A 25,466-nucleotide genomic window follows, 5' to 3' on the forward strand; every position below is an offset into this window, starting at 1 on the left:
GTGGGAGAGCGTGTGGGTTGAGCCTCATTGATCAAACGACGGAAGGCTTGTGAGTTTTCAAGAATGGAGGTCACGGAGCCCAAAGCAGGCATGCAGTGGAGTGGAGGAATAAGGAAGGGTGGTGAAACCACATTGCCACTTCATAATGAACACTGTGAATGAGCATCAAATGAGCCCATCGCCACAGAGTTTTTGAACATTTAAAAAAAGAACATTTTATTAATAGGTATGAGAGACAGAGAGAGACAAAGTGCAAGGGGCTGGATGAAGGGTGGGGGCAGAAATTACTGCAGCTCCACCACAATTAAATTCATACAGAACTAGTGATGTCCGATTCTCTTTAAAGTCCAACGTATTGATTCACATTTCTAAAGTGAGCACGCAAAGTTTCTTCCCTTTAAGACTCAGAAGAAGTACTTCAGACTCCATTTGCTGAATCTCTGCAACTACTGCTTGCTCTAGCAGGATGAAAGGATCCTTGGTAGTGACCTTGGAATGGGTGGAATGAAGGCGACACATTCACCTAGAACTGCTGTGCCTGGAGCTCTTGTTTCATAATTGGTCAGTCTCTTGTAACAGTCGCACCAATGTTATTCATAAAAATATATTTTTTTTTTCAAAACAAACCAGCAAAGACAGTGAAGTCAGTTTCCATATGGTTCCTCCTAATGATCCAGAAGTGAGGAAGAGATACAGAAATGCAGGGTCATCCTGGGCCAACCCATGATATCTGTCTTGTGTTCTCATTGAACATAAATATCTTGCTTGTGTTAAAGCTTGCCTACTTTTTAAATACTTTTACTAGCCTTATTCTTTTTATTCTATTTTATTTTCTCCCTTATTCTATTTGATTTATTTCTATAACTATTACTTTAACTATGCACAGTCAGAAATGTATTTTACTGGGTGTTGTGCTGCATGCTATGCATGTGACAAAAAAATTCTTGATAGGCGAGTGTGTTTCCCACTAGGCCATACCACCCAGTCAGCATTCTTTATTAATATGACATTTTGTTAAAAATCTATATAGATCTTCAGTTACTTATAAGACATTTAAACATGATTCACACATCACACAAAATTACTATGATTAATTAAGGCAACTGCAATATACAAAAAGAGATGTTTAAATATGACTGCAATATCTTAAGCCATATTTATGGAGTGTGTTATCAGTACTCTGTCTAATTACTTGCTACGACTGTGTTGCACAGCCCCTTGAAGTTGTTGCCATGCTGCTATCTTAGACCAATAAATTACTGTTTAGAAAATTTCAGAAGACTGGTTGTTAATGTGGTTTTAACATTGAGCAGGAGATGTGGAAATCTGACCTGAATGTGGTTTGTCATTCACACATGCAGGCAGTAATTACACATTTTTCTGTGAAATGTCTTTGAATATGATCACAAATATTACAGTTGTAATATAAGCAAGCTACAGTACATATGTATAAAACTAAAATTATGAAATAGTATAGTATGCCAGTATTGTTGTTTGTTACAGTTTTCAATCAGGCTTATCATAATGTGTATTGATTTTCAGTCTTTGAACCCTGCTTTTCAAAACGGGCTTTTTAAATGACAGATTTCAGATGCCGCCTTGAGCTTTTCTCAAGACTTCAGCATCAGACATGCACAAAATCCACTCAAATTGGGCTGTAATGCCTGACAACCATCCTGCTATGACTTTTAAAGGTTCTGATGAAACACCTAAAGCCACTTTACTTGATGGGGCTGAGCAAGGTTACATTTATTCACATTTCGTCTATGCCTTCCACTTTCTGCCTCTTTGTTGTATAACATGCTAGAGCTGGCACATTTTTTCTATTTTTGAGCATGCAAAGCAAGTTGTTTAAAATATAACGTGGACAGAATACAAATACATGTTTTTTTTGGTTTTCTGAAATGCATTTTCATTACAACCCACCCTGAAAATGTATGTCTATAACAAGAGAGCGTTACATAAAATACTACATTTGACCAAGACAGGTGTAGTCACAAAGTGATTTATTAAGCCATTTGACTTATATTTGTACAAGCGTTTATTACATGGGTGGCATAGGTGTTAAATGAATCATTATATAAGTCTAAACCTCACTATACAGTGAATCTATGAGGAAGGACATTCCTTAACCTTTCCAAATCTTTCAGCATGACAAATTGTACAGTAATAGTACCAGTTCTTTTTTTTTGAGCCATTGTATTTGAATTTGCTTTGTGAACTGTAACTAACAAATCATTAACAAATAAGGTCCCAATTCTCAGACATGCTCAAAAAAACACACGCAGTCCAGTCCCTAGGCTCTATGTGATCAATAAAGCTCAAAGCCAGTAATGTGGTCCAGTGAGCACTGAGTTTTTCAGATAGTCAGAGAACTGGCCAAAGCTCCTGAGAAAAACTGTAAGGTCATTTACAGAACTGCTGGCTAAAACAATGCAAAGAGATGCTAAAGATTTTCTTTTTAACTTTATACTTCAACCCAGACAGATTTTTGGAGATTATCAACAGAAAACGTTGAAACTGACAGCCTGCAGAGTATGAATTTTTTAAGAGAGGATAGACTACTTCTGCATTTGCCCTAAAAATAAGCAGAATGTAGGCTGGTGTGAATCTAGGTTAGAGTAACAACAAAAACTGTAGTTACTGCTTCATTTCGTCCCTTCACTCCTTCAGACAATGTGAAGGAGGGTAACGAAGATACAGATTGATTGCTGATGATGTGCAATCAGGATGGGTGCTACCTTAGAGGCCAACGACTAAAAATCACTATAGTAAACTTCACATAACGTATGCTCAAGTTGAAAGTGATAAGTTCTGGTTCATGAAAGCCATAAGTACAGTAAAATAACTCTCATGTTAATACATTAAAGTTAATTTGATTTAGCTAATAAATTGCTGTATAAACATTTGTTATTCATTTGTAATTGGAAAATTATATTTTGTTTCAGTTTTATTAAATAAAAGTTCAAATTAAATTGGGCCACACGGCAGTAAGTGACCTGGCCTCACACTTCCAAAGATGTACTTAGTATTTGCATGCTTTCCCCATGTTAATGTGGGTTTCTTTGGGGTTCTCCAGTTTCCTCCAACTGTATAACTGTGAATTGGCAACTCAAATGGACCATTATGAATGAGCGAATGGTGTGTGTGTGTGCGTGCCCTGTGTCTCAGGATGGGCTTCGGCAGCCCTGAAACCTGAGTAGGACTAAGCGGTTATGGAAAGTGAGTGAGTAAGAGAGTAGACAAACAACAAAAAATGACTGGAAATTATCTAATCATCAGAAAGGGGTGAGGAAGAAAGCAACATAGAAAGTGTTCTAATAACCCATGCCAAACAAGTAGCAGCGGGAGGGGGGGGGGGTGGGTGTGATTAGAACCCTTGTGTGCATTCGATGTGCAACACCTGTCTAGCCAAGGACTGTAATGGCATGACAATGTGGTGATTCTGAATGTTTGTATTGCAATTTTATTTTTACGAATTAGGGTTACTCAAACACAGCCAGCTTGGCCCGAAAATGCTGAAGGTAATTCATATACAAATGAATACATTGGTCCAACTCAGCAAGGAAATGAACTGTAGAGTCACAGCCATAAATGTAGGTGTCGCACAGGCCTACCCGTTAGCTGGTTCATTGGCTATAACCTGTTCTCTCTGGATGAAGACAGCAGAGTGCCAGGCCTTGTAAGTGTGCACTGAGTCCACTTTGCCCAAAGCTTATGAAAGTCATGCTGTGTTTACTATCGATCAGCTCTTAGTGGTTATTTGGAATGATTAAGGGCTTGAGGTGCAGCCATTCTCCTCAGTCGGCCCTGATGTATTGGGCTGCATGCCCTGCTTATTACTTACTACAAGAAGACAGAACGACCTGAGGCAGGTTTTCAACACCCTGCCCAGTCGCGGTGTCACACCGGCCCCCCCTAACACCTTTAGACTCCAATTTGGCTGCCTGCTAATTAGCCTGGACTGGAATGGGCTTGGAGCCGAAGAATGGCTGGAAAGGGAAGGCGAGGGGACTGTGCAACCTGTCCTATAGTAATTATGTGTGATATTGATATTAAGTAGGGGATCAATCTGGGTCTTTGACCTTTCACAAGTTTACTATTAGATCTACTCCAGTGACTGGTTTTTGCTTGGTTGGCTGGAGGTGAGAATCTACAAAGCCTCTTCAACTCTTGGCTGGGATAATGGGGAAGGCAGATTTGCTTAAATTGGTTAAATAGACATGTAATTACGGTGATGCATACACAGTTTCAGCAGTGATGTAAATAAACCGACCCGTTTGTTTACAAGCCATATTAACAGATGTCTCCTCAAACGTTTTACTGCATTCATCAGGTTCAAAGGCAATGGCGCTTATCTTCCCCATATGTTAGCAATCTTGCTAAACCCAGTCAAACTAGAAATGTCACCATAAATTAGTTATAGCACGTGGCTCAGGTGAACTGCTGCTTCATGCACAGGATGCAAGGCCATTGTCAGATGTTCTATGCTTGTGTGACATAGTTTATGACTGGATGTGATGTCAGCTGCCTTGTAAGGCTGCACCAATTTGGAGGGTCCAAATTTGCACTGGACTCATACAAGGAACCCTTCATGTTGCATCTTATTTTGTGATTCATAACACAGACAAAAGAACATGACTGCTATGACTGTGATCATACTAGTTGACTCTTTGGCAGTTTGGGGCACATTACTTTTAAAAAGTCATTTTTTATAGTGACTTCTTTCAAATCTGAGTTAGTAATTGAGTTACAGCATTACGAAGTGAAGTGATTGTTATTATGATGCACAGCACACGGCGACACAATGGAATGTGTCCTCTGCTTTTAACCATCACCCTTGGTGAGCAGTTGGCAGTCATGACAGGCACCTGGGGAGCAACGTGTGGGGACGGTGCTTTGCTCAGTGGCACCTCAGTGGCACCTCAGTGGTATCTTGGCAGTTCAGGATTCAAACCGGCAACCTTCCTTACCTGCTAGGCCACCACTGCCCCTAGTATCTAGGGAATAAATGTACCGTGTAATGGATAAATGGATGGCGTGGCTTCATCTCTTCCTTCATTAGAGGAGCATATGTTAGAATGTATTTTTAACATTTACATTCTTCCTTTTAATTTCAATTAAGGAGAATTGATGTATATTAAGAACTTGCCATTGCCATGTCTTTCCTGCGCATGTGTATTTGAGGAAACACCTCTGCATCTAGTTGGCCTACCATGCAGTTTAACTCAACCTTTGCCAATAATCATCACTTACATGATTTTCTCACCCCTCTCCAAAGAAAATAAAATGGCTTTGTGGCTGAGAGGCTGGTCGGAGGAAAACAGCTTAATTATAGTAATGCGCTACATGTTATTGTCAGTAATGATTACAGCATTCTAACGAAGGCAACACAACTTGGTTAGATTACCCGTTACTGGAAAATGACATTTTTTCTTTATTAATTGTCTTGATGATGCATAGCAAAGACAGCACACAGTGCATACAACGAAATGTGTCCTTTGCATTTAACAAAGCACTTTACTGAGCAGTGGTCAGACAGGAATGCATTTATAGATATTATGACAGTACATTTACATTTACATTTACAGTATTTATCAGACGCCCTTATCCAGAGCGACTTACAATCAGTATTTACAGGGACAGTCTCCCTGGAGCAACATAGGGTTAAGTGTCTTGCTCAGGGACACAATGGTAGTGAGTGGGATTTGAACCCGGGTCTTCTGGTTCACAGGCGAGTGTCTTACCCACTTGGCTACTACCACCCATAGTAAATACTACCACCCACAGTAAATACTCAGAAATGGTTAGTCAATTCTTCTCAGCCAATAAAATGCCCAGTAGGAGCTTATTACCAGGCTGTGTGTGTGATTGTAAATGACATAATCTGTCCATACCAACATTAAACTCTTTTGACTGTGTAAAATAATTTGATGGAGTAAGAAATTAGACATAGAATTCACTGTGAATGCAAGGCTGTGTTGAATGCGAAACCACTGGGCAGTGCTGGTCTAGCGGGTAAGGAAGCGGACCTGTAAACGGAAGGTTGCCAAAGTATTACTGAGGTGCCACTGAGCAAAGCATCGTCCCCACACACTGCTCCTCAGGTGCCTTTTATGGCTGCCCACTTCTCACTAAGGGTGATGGTTAAAAGCAGAGGACACATTTCGGTGTGTCACTATGTGCTGTGCTGTGTTTCACAACAACAATCACTTCACTTTCACATTCTCCAGATGTGTGAAATGGCAGACAAGAGCAAAATCCAAACTTGACTGTCTGGCCATTGTTCATACAAGTTCATATTAACCATAATGTAATGAGCTAACAATGTTCACATATGAGAGACAGCGTGCAGGCTGTCTCATGGTAATCATTGTTCTTCAAGCTCAGCAGTAGTCGATCAGTTTTCCCATCACACTTCCCATTTGTATGCAGGGCTCTAACTCAGCATAGAGCTTTCCCACCGCATGTGTATGGAGAGCTTTCAGTGGAAATTTGTGTGGCAGACAGGCACACCACTGGCACCACAATTACTTTGTTGAGTTGAACCAACAACCTGCAAGGGATGGTCAATAGTTCACATAAGGATCTGTGTTCACTTATTGATACAGTCTGTTGCAAGTGAGGAATGAAATTCCAGGTGCTGAATGGACTTGAAAAGTACTCAGTTCTTTTGTGCAGTTCTAAGTTCTGGTTGCATAAACTTTTCATCTGCAGCTTCAGCAATGCTTAGCTCGCTATTATGAATAATGCAAATATCCATTGCAAAGATAAAAAAATAATAATAATACAGAGTAATACATTACAATTGATTTGTAGTCTAAATTAAACCTCACAGAATTGTGTCTATGGTGTAACTTGAATGCTTTAAAATGTTTCATGAGATGCAGTATAATGAGGTGTTATAGGTGCAAATTTATAGCTTCCAGTGGCAGTTACTGAAAATCTATCGCCAATTCCTGTCATAATTATTCCATAACTTATCATATGTCTTGAAGCCTGGTAATGAATTGCTAATACCATACTGTATAATGCATTCCGTTTAAAATGCACTTTGTGGAGTCCAGGACTGAAACAGGTGTTGTAGCCTCATGAGGATCTGTTTCCTTGCCTCCAGGTGAACCACAGGCCCACAGCAGAGCCCGTGGAAGTGTCCCCCGTGGTTACTGGAACTTCTCCTGGACAGCAGAGGATGAGCAGAGCTTCCCAGAGGACATGGCACCTTCGTCAGGTGAGCATCTCACTGTCACCCTCCCTCGTATTCACCGTCACTGCGGCCCGGCTGAGATGAGTGGTCCCTTATTGCCGGGGACACGTACGGTCAGCTCTCTGTCCACATGCATAAACATCGGTGTCTGGCTTAGGTATTATACTCATCACTTTTGACTGTCCCTGGCCTTTGGACTCCAGCTGCAGGCATATTGATCAAGCTACAGAATTTTTTTCAGGAGAGCCAGGGAATTCAACTTGAGAGATGTATTGAGCTTTTTCTGCTTTTGATTATCTACTAATCAACTAATTATTATAGAAAAGTGCCAAAAAGGTATAGTTGGTGACCAGTCAGCATGTTTCCCAAGAAAAATAAAACTGATTTTCATTGCTTATGAAATTCTGTAGTAATGTCAAAATTAATATATATTTTTATTTCTCAATTTATTGAGAATTAGAAGTTTTGCACGAGTGGGATTACTTTTAGGTACCTGCAAACTAACAGCGAAGCAATTTAAAAAGCAGTTATGCATATCAAATATGCATGAACTGTTTTCAAATCTCTGCTAGTTTAAGCATTATATAAATCTTCCACATAATCACTTCCAATAATCAAAAGATTATTTCAAACTTCCAAAGTTCTCCCTCACTCCACTCTGAGAATGTTCAATTTTAATGCATATTTCTGTATGCATTTCACTGGAACACTATTTCAAAGGATAATTTTTTTGGAGGCGAGGGGAGGAAATATAGTTTCTCTATCTCACTCGTCTACAGTAGTCTATCGATAAGCAACTTTCAAAAAAAGAATGTTATATGACTCCCTGTGCCTAGAAAAGAAGATGAAGTGGGAACAACTACCAGAACCGGTAAAAAAAAGGTTATAACTTACAACCAAAAATTATGATGAGAGAAGTACAAGAGAATTCAACACAGTACTTGAACTCTTGGGGTGCCATGGACTGCTAAAATTCAAGAATTAATTTTATACAACATGACAAAGTCTATTGAGTCTTGATTCAGAGGAAAAGAAGGAGTTTAATTTATTCAAGATATGATTAAAATATAAAAAGCTAAAGCAACTGTGATGATTCAATACTGAATAAATATAATGTAGCAATTGCAATTATGTGGATACACACAAAAAATCATAAATCAACCTCAACAATTGTCATGCCATAATTTTGAGTAGAAGTCTTTTAAGTCACTTTATTATCATCTCACTATATTCAAGTACACAGAGAGACAAGATTGCAAAGCTTTGGAGATTCACAGTGTGCAAATAGTGCAAATTGAATAACACACAACACAAAAACATGACAAGGGACATTGTGGACATTGTGCGTTGACCCATAAAATAGTTCAGGTCGAGACAAAGTAGACAAACCAGGCAGACAAGTAGCAGCAATGAGTGTATGTGATGTAAGAAATGCTATGACAGTAATGGCAGTAGTAGTGATACATAATTGTATGATGACCATAACACAGCAGCATATTGTGAGGTAGTAAGAGATTAAAGTGCAGGGTGTAATACTTCAATTAAAAGTGCAGAGTGCAACACTGATGTTCAGTTTGTAATGTGTGGTTTGGGAGGGAGAAAAATCATCTGTAGATGGTTTAGAGCTTCAGATGTGGTTGAGGTGAAGTGGATGTGGATCCAACATTTTGAGGTGCAGGACAGCCTGGGGGTTAAAATCGTTCCTCAACCTGGCAGATCTGGCTCTGATGCTGCAGTATCGTCTTTGGGAGGGCAGGAGTGTGAAATGTCTGTGTGAGGGGTCCTCTTTAAGTAAGTCTTTAAGTCTTAAGGCCTTAAACTACATAACTTGTATTTAGATGATCCACTGGAGATGTGTATATCTTGAACAAAGGTTTTGAACATCAAACGGAAGTTCTTAATTTACTATTGCCGAACTAGGGTGTCCTACAACACGCTTCAGATGGACTAATTCCAGAGCTTCAAAGGGTTTCATGAGAACAGACATCAGAGCAGCAGACCTGTAGTCATTCGACCTGTGATGGAGGGTTTCTTGGGAACTGCCCGGGATGATGATGGCGTGTTTGAAGCAGGAGGGGACTTCATACCGCTCCAGGGATATGTTGAAGCAATTGCTTAAGACTGCAGACAGCTGGTCAGCAAAGATTTGTATTTACAATTCAATGAACAGTAACCTAGAGAGTCCAGATGAGCAATCTCAGGCACAATTGCTTTGATTCTGGCTTTGCACACTTGAACACAATCTGGAAAACTGACTCAAACCCAGGACAGATCAGCACTCACAGCAACATCTGTGCTGGAAAGCCTGGCACAAACACTGCAGTTCACCAAGAGTGTTAAATGTTTTTAAATGTGTCATTTTACTGCAAGTGACTTTTATTGTGTTAAAATTACAGTTATTTGCCAGCAGGAGCTGAGTTGCGCCAAATGCGCTGAGTATTTCTGTTGCTCTGACTCTCTAAAGTAACGTATGAAATGATTCCAACGTGGATGAAACACTAATCAAAATTTTAATTAGTATTTTGTCCAAAATTAGAGATTTGTCTTTTTTCTTCTTTTTCCATCTTTTGCCCATTTTGAAGTAGGTTATTTCATCTTGTGAGAACAAAACTGAATCAACTAGTAGTAATTGCTCTACTTTTGTTCAATTTTCATGTTACACTACTGGCCACTAAATCTCAGCTTATATTGAACAGCGCACTGTGAGTGAACATGTTTTTTTTTCTGTTTCCCAAGAGAGAAGCAATCAGATTGTTTTCTGCATTTATAGACAGTATGCTACCTATGTCTCACAGACTAAATTGCAGAAGTGTGTCGTATCTCTATTTAAAGTTACCTTTAGAGCAGTGACAGGATCTTGAACTTACATTTGTTTCAACTTATATGTCTGTGTTTTCATCCACTGCAGCTTCATTTTTATGTTGCTTCTCACCTTTCTCATATGGAAGCGATTTAAGGTTTTGAACAAATCCCGGGTGTGCCGGAGTGAGAATGAGGACGAGCTGTGAAGTGTGTGTGTATTAGTGCAAGTGTGCGCACATCATTTTCAATTCAAACATCCATGATGAAAGTGTTTTTGTACAGGAGATACAAGTCCTTGGGCAGAGGCAGACTCTGGGTTCGGAGGTCTCGCTGTTGATGATAATTTGGCCCTGCGTTGGCATCAAACTGCCACTCAGATGCTTATGAAACACTTCTCCCCGATTGACATATGGCGACCTCGGCGTGACCACGAGAGACTAGTTGCTTTCGGGCACTGTAATTGGTGTCACTCCAACAGGGCGGATCAGTTTGATTTATGCCGGTCTGGGAAGAACCACTGGACGATGGTGGCTGTCTGCATTTAACACCCTGAAAATCCCAGGTTTCTCTGTCTTGTAATACTAACCAGCATTTCACCTTCTAATCCAGAAACGAATGTGACTTGGTCTCTGCAGGATCCATTCTTGTGTTTCATTCGGAATATTAAGTCCAAAACACAGGCTCACCTGTACCTGCTTCATAAGTTGTAAAATCCAATTTAAAAGGAGTCATGCTGGGAGACATATAGCCCCACTGTGAGCAGTAACCGTGTGTCATGCGAAATCACTTTCAATCCCATAAAAACCCCAACTGATTTACCTGGCAGTTTCCTCAGCAAATTACGTGATTGATTAAAACGATGCAGTGTGTGTCCTTGCCCTAATGGGGTTCACACAAAAGATTAAATCCATCTGAAATTTAAAGAAATAATACCTCTAGGATAGCCCTCGATGGCAGAGGCTTTCCTAAAAGTCCTTTTGGACTCAAGAAGCTCCAGTCAGGACAGGAGCTGAGTGGAACTGGTGGTAAGTATTTTGTGTTGATGATCGATCTCTGCTGCCTCTTCAGCATCTGTTATGTGCTGGCATTTTTTACGCTCTGCAAGTGCACAGCCAGGCTTGGCTGGTTGCTGCCAGCAGGAGGGTAAACAGCACACCTTTCCAAATCGAGATGGATCCCCCTTTATGTGACCATTGAACACCAACTAACATTCTGCTGGAAGTATTAAGCCCATAACACCAAATGCAGACCATTTGGCAGTGAGGTTCAAAGACTTCAATGATAAAGAACAAGCAACAAAGACATTTAGGAATTTGAAAGTGAAGTGATTGTCATTGTGAAACACTGCAGTACAAAAATGGGTCCTCTACATTTGACCCATCACCTTTGTGAGCTGTGGACAGCCATGAAAGGTGCCCAGGGAGCAGCAGTACTTTGCGGTACTTTGCTCAGTGGCACCTTAGTGGCACCTTGGCAGTTCAAGATTTGAACGTTCAACCTTCCGACTGCGAGTCTGTTTCCTTACTTGCTAGGCCAACACTTCCCCGCAGACTTCACGGGTTCAGGCATGTTGATCGTCTAAAAACCTCTAAAACCTCCTCTAAAAATCAAAATTTTCTCCCTTGACCAACCATCCTTTGATGGACCCATCCCCTTGAAATACAACATCAAAATGGATTATAAGAATGTGGGTAGCACTTTCAAGGGAACAGAATAATCAGAATTTTCAATTTTAAAGCTGGCATGAATCAGATTTCACTGGTGAGACTGAAGGTAGATGGAACATTGGAGGATAATTCAAGGGGGATAAAGGGAACAGAGTAATTAACATTAACACAGTCTTTCTACATGTTACAATTTTACATCTGCCACTTAACTAATAGGAATCTGAGGGGTCTGTTTTATAATGTTCACCTCTCTAAAATGGTTATATTCAGCACAAACTCAATATCACATATTAGACAGACATGTTGACCATAAAGAATGCCTTAAGTAACAAGCTCTGAAATATTTGCTTCTCCTTACTGTTCTAGTATATTATTGAAAATTCCATTGAACACCTAACTATTATCTATGCAAATTTATAATTGAAAAAATTCACTTGAACCGGTATAAGTAAACACAACCAGTGGAAAGAAAGCTTTTCAAACTCTATTTAATTATCAGCATTAACAACTACTTTGTCAACACTTCTTTTGCAAAAGTAGCATTTACTTTACAATAGAAAGAGCTGATCTCAAGGTTGGTTGAAGTCAGGCCTGCTGAAAGGCCTTCAGGTGGAAGTCAAAGCACTTGAGAATTTGGAACAGCAGTTGATTGCATGGACATTGGATTGATTTGATATGTTTGTGAAACACAAAAAATTAACACTAGAACTCCCAGGTTTTTCTGACCCCCTCAGCCCTACCAGAGGTAGGCCAAATGGTGGCAGTGGTGGCCAAATGGTGGCAGTGGTGGCCTAGCGGTTAAGGAAGCGGCCCCATAATCAGAAGGTTGCTGGTTCGAATCCCGATCCGCCAAGGTACCACTGAGGTGCCACTGAGCAAAGCACCGTCCCCACACACTGCTCCCCGGGCGCCGGTCATGGCTGCCCACTGCTCACTCAGGGTGATGGGTTAAATGCAGAGGAAAAATTTCACTGTGTGCACTGTGTGCTGTGCTGCTGTGTATCACATGTGACAATCACTTCACTTTGAAATGTACCCTTGATTTGAAACTAAGAATTCGGCAAGATTCGGCCAAGAATTCGCAAGATTCGGCCTTTTCTCTCACAACAGGCTACGCAGCTCCTCGTCCAGGCAATGGTCATCTCCAAACTCGACTACTGTAACTCTCTCCTGGCTGGAGCCTCTGCAGTCACCATAAAACCACTCCAGATGATCCAAAATATGGCAGCCCGTCTCATTTTCAATCAGCCAAAATACACACATGTTACACCTCTTCTTACCTCCCTCCACTGGCTCCCGGTAGCTGCTCGCATTGAGTTCAAATCCTTGATGCTTGCCTACAGGGCCTACATCAACACACTACTACCTAGCTACACTCCTGCACGCTCTCTGATCGGCAAACGATAGGAGACTAAAAATTCCTTTTTCACGGGGTCTCCGATTCCAATCATGTCTGTTCTCCGTTGTTGTCCCTGGCTGGTGGAACAACCTGCCCTCCTCCACACGACTAGCCGAGACTATCACCACTTTTAAGAAGAAGGTGAAAACCCTCTTATTCCAAAAATATTACAGACAAACACTTACACACGCACATGCGTACACATTGAACAAACAAATACAAAATGTATAAATACATTATAATTTTTCTTAGTCTAGCACCCAACAATCTCCGAGCATGCTCTTCACTGACAAGTCTAAGCCTTATCAGGGCTCTTAGTTTGTAAACTCGATATTCTATACAAATCGAACGAGAATTGCTGGTGTCTTCCTATTGTAAGTCGCTTTGGATAAAAGCATCTGCTAAATAAAATAAAGTAAAGTAAAGTAAATTTAATCACCGACAATTGGCTCCCATTCATATGTAAATGAGTGGCCAATTGGAATGTGTCACTCCCCAGCTGTGAAATTAAACCTGTCCGGAAAGAAGCTTAGTTGATTTTGTCAGACTTTTAAAATGTTTTCAGCAAATTTGATTTGAAACTTCCCAGTAAGGTTTTTGAAAATAAGGTTTATGACTTCCTCCTTTTTTAATATAGTCCTACATTTTTCAAAATGGCCACCAAATTCTGATAGTTTCTTATGAGGACTTTGCTTTAGATGAGTGACTATTCAAGGAACATAAGTCCATGTATGTATATTAAAATTTTTTAAATTTTCTTAAAAATAAATGTCTTTTCTGCTTTGAGGATGATATACTTTTTAAAAACTTTTTTAGTCCTTTGCTGCTACATTACTTTGGCCAGTTCTATTGTCCTATGAGAGAATAGAACCAACCAGATCTTAAGGGATAGATTAAGCCCCCCATTAGAGTCTATAACATGCTTTGACACCCCTCCCCTTTCACTCTATCACACACACCACACTCCCTTTTTCTTCCTCTTCCTCTTTTTTTGTTTTCTTGCCTTCATTGTTTATACCCAAAGGCCTCTGTTGACATGTGGTGCCATCAAATCACATCTCATCTGTAATAAAATGAGAGTGAGATTGATTTCCTTGAGAATCCCATCTTACTGAGGAAAAACAAGGCAGCGGCGTGCATGTGTGTCTGCGTGTGTGTGGAGGACTATGTGCGTGCAAGCCACAGATTAATATTTGTCCCCAGCGCTGCTGTCTGGGCTTTATGTATTATTTTATTTAGCCTGTCCACATCACTCCCAGTCTCCCCTCCGTCTGTCAAAGCTGACTCATGACTCATCTATTCATCTGTCTGCTTCCTCTGAGAATTTGACAGTAGGGCTGCCGTCTCCAAAGAGCAAGAGGTGAGGGCTTCAGAGAACAGTGGCCATAAAATAGTAAAATGCATACATAAATAATGAGCCACCGTGGGATTTTTACAGATAACGATGAAAACAAACTTATCTGTCATCCTAGTTAGGGACGTGGCCTGGAAATTTCGCACACCATTTATCACGTGTTCTAACAGCTGATATATCAAAGTAGGTTTATTTCTTCAGCTTATGTCAAAGTGGTCGTTCAAGTATTCCATTTTTGCTACTTTTCATTGTAACATGAAGGCTTCTGTTGTTTTGAATTCAAATGACCTTTAAAGAATCTGGCATTTGGGAGACGTTGCACACAGTCATAACACACAGGGGGTTCTGAAATGGATGCTCAAAAGCAGAGGCTGTCAGTGCTCGGCTGATTGCTGCATCGCTCTGTCGTGAATTAAAAATGCATTTCGTATTGCATCTGAAACCTCCTGATATTTCTGAGTATGAGCACCTTTTAAGCACTGATGGGATAGAGAGTGTCATAGAGAGCTATGCAGAGCACATTTTAACTGATGCCGCACATGTGCATGAAAGCAAATTTTTATGAGATTGCAGCAACCTATTTGTGTTAATATAAATGTCTGACACTGGTTGCAGTTACACACAAACATTTATTCCCATCTGGCAAAACTCATTTTGATAGAACATCTCATTCAAACATTCATCTTCACTGTGCATGTTGGGATTCCCCAGTGTCAGCGCGTTCCCATTCCCGTTGTCACTCCCTGTGACTGCTTTCGTCAGACTCGTTTATTATTTGACTAGATTTGAGCAGGATAAAAAGCCTCAGAGGAATAATTGCTCATTTTGAATTTTACAAATTTATAGACTATAAATGTCCCCTGCCGCATCCGTTTACAGGCTTCTTAGCGCTTTATGGGGGAGCCCTTCTGCATCTAGACAACAGATGAATGATATGAAATATTAGTATGTGCAGCGATCAATGAGGAGTTTGTGGAAACGACCGTCTTGAGGTCTCAATTATTCAAGAAGCAGTCTAATAACAGCAGGAAAAGACAAAAGCTATCAACCTTCAAATATATGTAGTTTCACCAATTATAGAATCAGTTTCTGGACTGATTTTTTTTTTTACATTTCATGACCCACACATTTTTTTTCTTTTCATGGAACATTAATTTTTAGCCAGAATTTACTGTTCCTGTACTGAGCAAATATCAGGTCTACAGAAAGGTCTGAGATGGTCATATACTATGTCCTATTATATACATTTAATTTGAGCTTCTCAGTGTGTGGTATGTTCTACAATGATAGCAATATGGAAATCAAGCCATTTAGCACCTAACTTACCTTCTTTTCCTGTCCTTATTATATCTGATCTGTGCTGCCCTGTGTTGTGTCTGGACGACTGAAGCATGCTGAGCTCTGCCCTCCAGTCTGTGTCAGTGGCAAATGATTTACTGACTCGTGCGTTGTTGAGTTTGCTGGGAAGACTGTAGGCTGTTACTCGCAGGTTGCTGCAATTGTTTTTTTTTCCTCGGTAATGCCTTTGTTTGTCTTTTATGCTGCTCTTTGATCATGCGCGTATTATGAATGCTCTTGCATTTCAAAGGTTCATATTTTGACCATGTATGAAGAAAAGGATTCACCCAGTACAAAGAATTCACCCTATTACATCCTCCATGGTCAAAATAAACAGGTCTGTACACACAGACTCTCATTACTAACTCAGCCTTAACTCAGTTTAAATACTGCTACAGTGCAAAAAGCAAGCATTACCATTCCATAATATACAGCAGTCTGAGCTCAGAGCCTGAGGGGCAGATGAGGCCTAGCGGTTAAGGGAGCGGACCCGTAATCAGAAGGTGGCCGGTTCGAATCCCGATCCGCCAAGGTGCCACTAAGGTGCCACTGAGCAAAGCACCGTCCCCACACACTGCCCCCCGGGCGCCTATCATGGCTGCTGGTGGTAAAAAGTAGTTAAAAGAGTTACGGTTAAAAGCAGAGGACACATTTTGTTGTTTCACGGTGTGCTGTGCTGCTATTGTTTCACATTGACAATCACTTCACTTTCACAGCAGAAAAAGCACATTATACAAAAATTGATTATCAAAAGTATCATCTGCATAATATGTTCCAAAAAACATAACCCATATCAACTCTTTTTCCCATGTCAACATTCTGCACCTCCTTCCCTTCCTGACCCCGGTCGAGACTAATGCAGCCACCCAATCCAGAAGTGCAGAGACAGCAAGGGACACAGAGGAAGAGTACCCCAGGACATGGTGAGCGCCGGCACCAGTGAGGATTACTGGAGGGCCGGCACGGGGGGGTCCAAGCCATGGTGTGACACCAGCCTCCACGATCAGAACAAGTGGTGCCATCCGTGTGAGGGCAGCCCCAACTGCGACATATATGACACCCGAAAGTAGCCACAACCATGTGCAAATGTGTGGGAGGATGAGCGAGAAGGTGACATCAACAGAAAAATTGAATCTGAAGAGAAGTGCCTGGGCTGGACCCCCAAGTAGCCGGTGAGGAAGGCAGACCTGGTGCGGGCCTGGGTCTGCCGCCAAGGGGACAGAGTACCACTGAGTCCCCAGGGTGGCAGGTGGGTTCAGCAGGGACAGACATGAAGAGGGCCTGTTTTTCCCAATAGACACAAAAGGGGCTGATCTGTGAAGGGTCCAACAAAGCCCCCACACTGACAGTGGAGGGAGCAGAGCCTCTACATCGCCGGAAGGTATAGCCTTGCAGTTAGGTCATCAGTCGCTGGGGCAGGGCCTGTGCAGGGGCAGGGCCTTCATGTCACCGTATGGTTCAACCCTGCTGTTTGGGAAACAGTCTCCAGGCAGCAGCGTCAAAAGTGAAAAGAAAGAAAGTGAAGTGATTGTCACACGTGATACACAGCAGCACAGCACACAGTGCACACAGTGAAATTTGTCCTCTGCATTTAACCCATCACCCTGAGTGAGCAGTGGGCAGCCATGACAGGTGTGGGGATGGTGCTTTGCTCGAACCAGCAACCTTCTGATTACGGGGCCGCTTCCTTAACCACTAGGCCACCACTGCCCCAGTGGTGGCAGGGACAGCAGGGACATGCAGAATCAGTGCCCAGGCGGCACTGCCCTTGTTTTTGTGTGCAGGTTTCCTGAGGGGTCGGAGCCGTCTGGGCACGTGCAGCCCCTGATACTGCGTGCATGCCAGGTGAAAGCAGGGGAGCAACAAGAGGGCCAGGGTCCTCCGGAGGAAGGAAGGAAGGACCTGCAATGCTTGCATGGGAGGGCCATACTATGACAGCTTTACAATAGTTTTGTGGAAATCTTCAATATACACCCATTACATTTAATTTTGAATTCAAAGGATTGTGCATTAGTATATGTGTTAATTTTTGTATTGTCACCTGGTCACATTATAGGTTAAAAATGTAGCCTAATAAGGAAATAGCCAGATTAAAAATAATAATGGTATGTGTTTGGTCATACATGCAAGTAAGAAATTTTGTTCAAACATTTAACAATAACAAAGCCTATATCACCAGATCCTGGTGAGAGATATTTCAAGCCAATAAAAAATATTTGAAAGTCCCTAAATGATGAGTTCTGCCAACTTCTGACAGTTTTTTTCTGCTGGTGAGAAATGTTCAGTGTAAACACATCAGTCTTTGCACGAACAGTTCAAGCTTAAAACAGTGACAAACCTCACAAATAACTGCAAAGTTTTATGTTCAGATCTTTTTGCATCAAATATCTTTTTGATGGAAAAGGTGATTGCACTCTAAGCATATTTAATTAAATGGAATCTGGAATATGAGTTAATATTTTTTTTTCACCATGGCTCTCTTTTCCACTGTAATTATTTTCAGGCCTTGATAGAATATGTTGTTCTTAGGCCTGTCAAAAGTAAATTTTAAATTATTAAAATATATTTTTACATATTTCGTTTCATGCGGGTATTCCTTTGTTGTTTTCATGACACCAGAATGACGACTGCATTGGAAGGGGGTTCATAAAGCCAGCAAAAAAAAAAAAAGAAAAGCCGATTCGTTCTACTTCTTGCATTTGTTTACAAGTGTTTACTTAGAACAGTAAATGTGCCAAGGAGCTGCTGTTTCTGTCTTTTTTTTTCCTTTTGCAAGCTTCTCTGTGGCCTCAGTGGAGCCACGTTCTCCAGATAAATCTTTAACAGTGGCTGCTTTGTGACAAACAGCATGCCACAGGCCAAGTTCCATCCCGTTCCAAGAAAACAACATGTTGCCAGGTCAAATAGGCTAGAAGGTGGGGGGTCTGCAGTATTGTAAACCTGCTGGCAGTGACTTAGTGACGTGGGAAAACCAGACAATTCCTGGCTGTTTTCAACATCTTTTTTTCTTTGATAGCCACAGGAAATGAAAATTACAAGTGATCTTTGATGGCACAGTCATGAGGATGGTTACGTATTCAGGGGCATTAAGACGTTGAATAAATGAGCAGCCTAAATGAGGATAAATGGGCAATACAATCTCTGCCTCTGGTAATTTGGTAAGTCATCAATTCTGCCCCACTTTCACTGGTGTGGCGGGTGGGGAAAAGCCACACGACACATCCAGATCTTGTCGAGGGTCTTGTCCAGTCATTTTTTTTCTCCACATCATTTGGCTGAGTGCGAAACCAAGCGCTGTGGATGTCCGCACCACACGAGTGCCAAGGGATGCAGAAAAGAAGTGAGCAATTGAAGAGAGAATGATGGCTGGGTTGGACTCAAGGTTACTGTAAGAGCGAAGTTTTAGCAAATAAGCAAATAATTACTTGCACCGCGATAATGCACCTCGCCACACTGTGCCTCTCCAATCGGGTCCACGCTTATTGGACATTACTTATTTTCTTTCATTCTCCTTAACCTTGAACCAAATTCTTTCAGCTTCACATCTAATTGGGCCAAATTCCCCATGGCACTCAGTGCAATGCAATCAATGTTTTTTTTTTTTTTTTTTTGTCCACTCGCTACCCAAACATTCCTTTCAGAGCGGTTGGCTGTACATCCGCTAAGCGAGGCGAGTACCATCCAAAACTTGGGTGCCTTTTCTCCGAGGATTGCCCATGAAATTTTAAAGAGGTCTGAAGCATCGCCTCATTAGACAGGCAGGTCTCACGCCGAACGGCCTAAATAAAATGGCTAGAATGTTTAGTGAGGCACTCGTGGGCTTTCACGCCAATGACAAGATGCTTAAGCGTGCAGACAAATCAAATTCTTCACGTCAGTTTTGGACGGCAGAATCCTGGTGGAATAAATATAGCCGGCATGGCTTAGTAGATACTCTTGTACAGATTAAATTATCCTGCTAAAATATGTTTAGGGCCGTGGCTTATCTGTTTGTGAATATGTTTCTCGGTGGGAATTGGATTACAGACACTCTTTGACGGCGTCAGATCGCAGGGGAGGAGGATGCCGCTTTTGTTGCTGGCTGCCTAGTGTTAAATGGCGCTCAGAAGCTCTCCGTATATCTGAAATAACTTGCGACTGTGCCGTAAATATGTGCACCTGGGACTTGAACCTTCTCTAGTGCGATAGCAGAACTGGTGTAACCCTGGCTGCCTAAAAGCAGCTCTGTGTGTGGGGAAAGACGTGAGTGGAATGTACCAGTGGCTCGATCCAGCATGTGATAGCAGTGCTAGGAGCTGATGGGCTGACCCAAGAGGCCGAGCCTTATACCATGCAGATAATAGAGCCACCAGCGGCTCAAAAACGCTACCAGCGTTACTGATTTTGCATTCCGAAAACACACCAAACATTCAGTCCATAGATTCTAAACAAGAAATTGAACCTTCATTCAGTTTATGGAAATATCTCGATGGTGCTGAGAAAATGACTGTTACCTGTGCCCCCAATCCTTGGTTTCTCAAACTGTGGTATGAAAAACACTGGTGGCTCCCCCTGCTGGTACACAAGGAGAATCATAGAATCTGCTGTGTGTTTTTAATGCACGTGAAGTGAAAGTGAAAGTGAAGAGATTGTCACTGTGAAACAATGCAGCACAGCTACGAAATGTGTCCGGGGAGCAGTGTGTTGGGACGGTACATTGCGATACAGTATTTAAAGGCTGGGGAAGGGGGGTCAATTTGTTATTATTTACCTTATGAAAGGTTTTAGAACCACTGTACTATATTATAATAATATTGTTACTATTAGTATAATTACTTTTAATTATTAATTATATAACGTCAATTATATAACGTAAGCAGAGGAAATGTGTCCTCTGCTTTTAACCCAGCAGTGGGCAGCCATGACTGCCACCCGGGGAGAAGTGTGGGAGGGACGGTGCTTTACTCAGTGGCACCTTGGCGGATTCGAACCGGCAACCTTCTGATTACGAGGCCGCTTCCTTAACCGCAAGGCCACCACTGCCCAAGTGCATGGAAGTTGTTCCAGCGTGCATGTTCACATGTGATTGACAGCGAAATATGAAATATATAAAAAATGAAAGAATGAGTGTGGTTTTTCGCTTCCAGATTCTGGATGCCTGAGTAACACAGTGCCGTGTGATCGCCCCATAGCCACCCGCCCAGAGTTCAGCTGGAAGATAACAGCTGCTGAGGACACCTGGGCACAGGAACATGTGGAATTAGAGAAGACGGGAGGTCGCGCCCACAGATGGGAGGACGGTAAGGAATTAGAGTTTCAATTTCTTTGAAATTGTTGCTGGTTTGAGAATTTGGGATGATTTAGCAGGGTTCTGACTCTTTTATCATGAACTGTCATTAGGGGCTATTCTGGTGATGAAGAGATTGGCTGATGTGTATGTAATGATATGTTGGATTAAGCCATGACAGCTTTTTTAGCGCAATATAAAAAAAAAAAAAGAAGCATGTTGACACATTTATTTGTGCTGTAGATCGACAAACTTCAGCAGAGGAGGAATCTCCATGTAGGAGGTAATGTTTGGTTGCTGAGGATGTTAATGTCACCACTCAAATCAATCATTTATGGTGCTTTTAAGAACAAACTCAAAGTGTCAGAGCCCCAACAGCTCCAGCGACGCTGCAGATGTGTGAAGTTTTGTAGGAAGAAGAGGGTAAACAAGGTAATGAAAGAGCAGAAGAAGAAGAAATAAAACAGAGGGACTTGAGCATGCCTTTTACAATTCAGAGTAGTCGATATCCCTGTGGAGCATTGCCCGGTACATACCCAAACACCTAGAACATCAAGAAACGGGCAGCTATACCAACATAAGTACCTTAAGGGGCCATCTCAGTGTCTTTTTTTTTCCATCTGATTCATCACCTTAGACAGAGAACACAGACTGAGAGACATCTGGAGATAAAGACACATTCAGAGACAGTGATAGACAACAAAAGCCACATTAGACATTCAGGTTGAGGAGTGTGTTGGAGAATTACAAGCTCTTAAGGCACAAACACATTCACATCAAAGGCAAAGCCACTCCAGCATCAGTTCAGTCACCCCCCCCTCCACTCCCTCTCTGCTGATTTGTCACCCGGTCGCGTCTACACTCCTAACTCCTTTGTTTTCCTGGCAAATAAGGAGCGCGGCGAAGAAAGCAAAATGCGTGCGGGGATGATAACAGCTGCAGCGATTATTCACGCCGTTCAACGCTCGGCAGGGAAATCACGCAAAAGTTAGAAAAAAAGTGCATGTTTTGACAACATCCGAGGTTGCCAATATCAGACCAAAGGTGGCCATCTGAGTGATACTGTAATGTGACTGACGCCAATCGCTTTTTGATCACGCCATTGAATATTCATGGCGATTCCACAGGAGGCTCCTGTAAATGCAATAACTTGATAGGACTATAAATTATTCATGTCCTGTGATACTGCTGTTTCTGAGAAAAGGAAGAAAGAACAAAAAAAAAAACCCACAAACATTGTGCTCAGACAGTCACACAGGATGTGCAGAATGAAGTAAAATGCACGATCTTGGTATCAGTCAGTTGGACATTTGGGGTGGGGAGGGTAGAGTGTAATCGTCCCTGCTGGCCTCCTGTGGTCACCTTGGGAGCTCCGGCTGTCCCGTGGCCACGCCGCGACATTATAGAGATTGGAGCTGGCTGGCGTGTTGATGGACCAGTGCTTCCACGCAATCAGGAGCGAAAGCAAATGGAAATGTATGTGCATAAAATATTCCGGCGCCCCTCCCTCCCACCAAAGAATTGTGCCCCAGTGCAGCGGTCATGCTTTGACGGATTGTTTCCGGCTACTCTTCATATATTCCCAGGATGGGTAATTTATACAGGAAAAGGAAAATGCAGTTGGAGGAGCTTGATAAATTTGAATAGCGGGAGTGTCTGGGGCTATTTATCTGCACCAACGACCATCTGGATCTGTGCAGGTTCTTGCCCTGCTGTGGAATTGATATGGGAACCAGGCTATTGGTGAAAAAGCCCCTACGACAGGGGTTCTCTGCAAAGATGTTAACAATGTGGATGTTAGGAAAAGGAAACTTTGCTCAGTGTTGCTAAGCACCCCTCGGGGAGTGGGACCATCGTAGTAGAACACTGTAATAGGTCGATCTGAATAGTCTAAGCGGTTCTGCGTCATTACCAGAGTCCAGCAGTGTTCGATGGAAAGTGAGTAAAGTGAGTGCTTTTTCTCTCCATCACTATTGGGGCTTGGTACGTTAGGTTTCTGCTGCGTTCGAGGCTGCTAATGACGGCAATGCATTGCGGTCATTCTCAGACTTCATTTACATGGCAAGTGGGGAGTACAGTGCTCAGCTCAAACTGTCATCATTGATTTTGACCAGGGTTGTATATCTAGAGCCTTGAGGCCCTGGGGACTGTATGTTTAGTTATGATTGACAGGTCCGTCATTATAGAGGCATCTGCCAGGCCCCATGTTCCATTGGAATTTTTTTTTCACAGAAAACAGCCAAATTTTCATTTGCATAAATATACAATTCAGTCATGTAATGTTAAACCAAGAAGAACATGGTGGTATGGCTGGTCCTAACATGTGTTGATGAGAGATTTATAAGCTTTAGTTTTGGCACAGTTTTCCTTTCTCCGTCTGTTAAATCTGTCATATTTTGTTGCAGTGGTAATTAGGACAGGCAGTGTCTACGTAGGACCATTTTCCATATGTAGTATATCATATGTAGTAGATGCAGTGGTGGTGTCATGCCTCGGGGTGTGATGGGGAAGGAAGTGCAGATACAGGTTATGCTCAGGACAAGGGATTTATTAAGCATAAATTAATCGGCACAAGGGCCAAAGGGAGAGAAAGTAAAGCATGTGGCAATTAAGCCCAGGGACTGAAAACAAAACCATCACAATGCAAGTACACAAGTCCCACATTAATGTTGGTGCCACGACTCGTGGCTCCTCTCTGTTTTTAACAGGTCCTGATTGCTCCTGCTTCTATGGAATAAGCTGTGAGCCATCAGGACCTGCGAATCAGGGGCATGATGGCCTGCTGTGTGCGCCCAGTGGCCCCTGGGCGTGGCAGGTGGTGTCTTGTGTTGTCATTGGCTGGCCTGTGCTTAATTTGCATCATAATTACAGTGCTGTTATATATTGGCATTATGATACATTTAATGTTTGCATTTACATTTACAGTATTTATCAGACGCCCTTATCCAGAGCGACTTACAAGGAGTAGTTACAGGGACAGTCCCCCCTGGAGCAACTTAGGGTTAAGTGTCTTGCTCAGGGACACAATGGTAGTAAGTGGGATTTGAACCTGGGTCTTCTGGTTCACAGGTGAGTGTGTTACCCACTAGGCTACTACCACCCCTACCATCCATATTTGCTAATTTACAAAATCTATTTACAAAACTAAGCAGATTTGAAATCTGTATCTGAGAGAGATGTACCTGCTCATACAGAACAAGCAGTCATACCAGATGCAGGAACCAACAATCATTCATAAGAAAATCTGCTAAAACATAATGAAATTGTGGTCGCTTGTTCCCATTACAAACTAATTCATCTCCTCCCGTGTTCTCTTTTGTTTTCTTTGTTTGGACTCTTAATTTGATTTTGGCACTATCAGTGGACATCACAAATGCAATCATCTTGCTCGTGGCAAAAACAAAAATCATGAAAAAATTGTAGGTACTATCCACAAACTCACTTGCACCAATTGCAGGGACGATGGTCACTGGGTCTGCAAACACTGCAGAGTTTGAAACACTAAATTTTTTTATAAATAAAACAGACTTGGGTTTCCACATGAGTCTTTCATATTTGCAAGTCAGTCAGCGTGTGGGATATTTTGTATAGATATGGAAGACTTTTGTGAAGCTTTCCATGTCATACATAGAGGTTTGGCCTGCCTTTGATTTGAGCTGTTCTGAGTAAAAAAATGCAAATGTACCAGTCCTCACAGGTAATGGGTTTTTCAGGTAATGGGGGGGTGGGGAGTGACACATTCCAATTCCATTTACAAATGAATGGGAGCCAATTGTCGGTGATTTACTTCTTAGTTTCAAATCAAGGGGACATTTGGCCTACCTCTGGTAGGGCCGAGGGGGTCAGAAAAACCTGGGAGTTCTAGTGTTAATAAAAAAAGGTGGTGCCGTGGTGTGGAAAAAGCTGAGAGATGAGTAGAAATTGACCTGACTTTCCCCTGGACCTTGACCCTGATTGGTGGGCTTTGTTGGAGGCTGAAAGAAAACATCAAATCTCCGCATTAAAAACAAGGTGTCATGGCACCAGTGGGGTAGATCAGAGAGGGCTTTGAGAAAAGTCCCAAAGCTTCTCAGAAACAAGGTGACACACAGGTATCAGAGGGATTTCAGATTAATAAAAACGATATTAAGGCAAATGTGGCTTGACTTGATTTCCCGCTGAAGCAGCGTTGTCCAATTTCAGCCATCTTGCCCTCAATCACTCTCATGGGGATTAGAGTAAATATGATTGCACATTGATTGTTGCCTTATAAACAATGAGTCCGACAATCGATTCGATTGTTTGCAGTGGAGTGGCCCAATACCGCCAGTGCGTTTCAGCTGTTCCAGAGAGGTGATTATAGATGAACTCCACAAAACATCCATTTTGTCTCTTTCTGCACGTTTACCTTGTAAAGTCTGAGTAAGGTTGAGTACTGTAATAAATTCACTCCA

At 41.9% G+C, this 25,466-nt stretch overlaps 1 protein-coding gene across 1 annotated transcript in view; it reads left to right on the top strand.

Annotated features, from left to right (window-relative positions):
* alk (ALK receptor tyrosine kinase) overlaps positions 1-25,466 on the top strand; it is a 296,482-nt gene that overhangs the window by 108,075 nt on the left and 162,941 nt on the right. The window contains exons 2-3 of the mRNA XM_028997359.1: positions 7,118-7,231; positions 20,894-21,046. Coding sequence (XP_028853192.1) covers positions 7,118-7,231; positions 20,894-21,046 — 267 coding nt within the window. The remainder of the gene's footprint in view (positions 1-7,117; positions 7,232-20,893; positions 21,047-25,466) is intronic.

Source organism: Denticeps clupeoides, chromosome 1 (genome assembly GCF_900700375.1).
Source record: "Denticeps clupeoides chromosome 1, fDenClu1.1, whole genome shotgun sequence".
Classification (NCBI taxonomy): domain Eukaryota; kingdom Metazoa; phylum Chordata; class Actinopteri; order Clupeiformes; family Denticipitidae; genus Denticeps; species Denticeps clupeoides.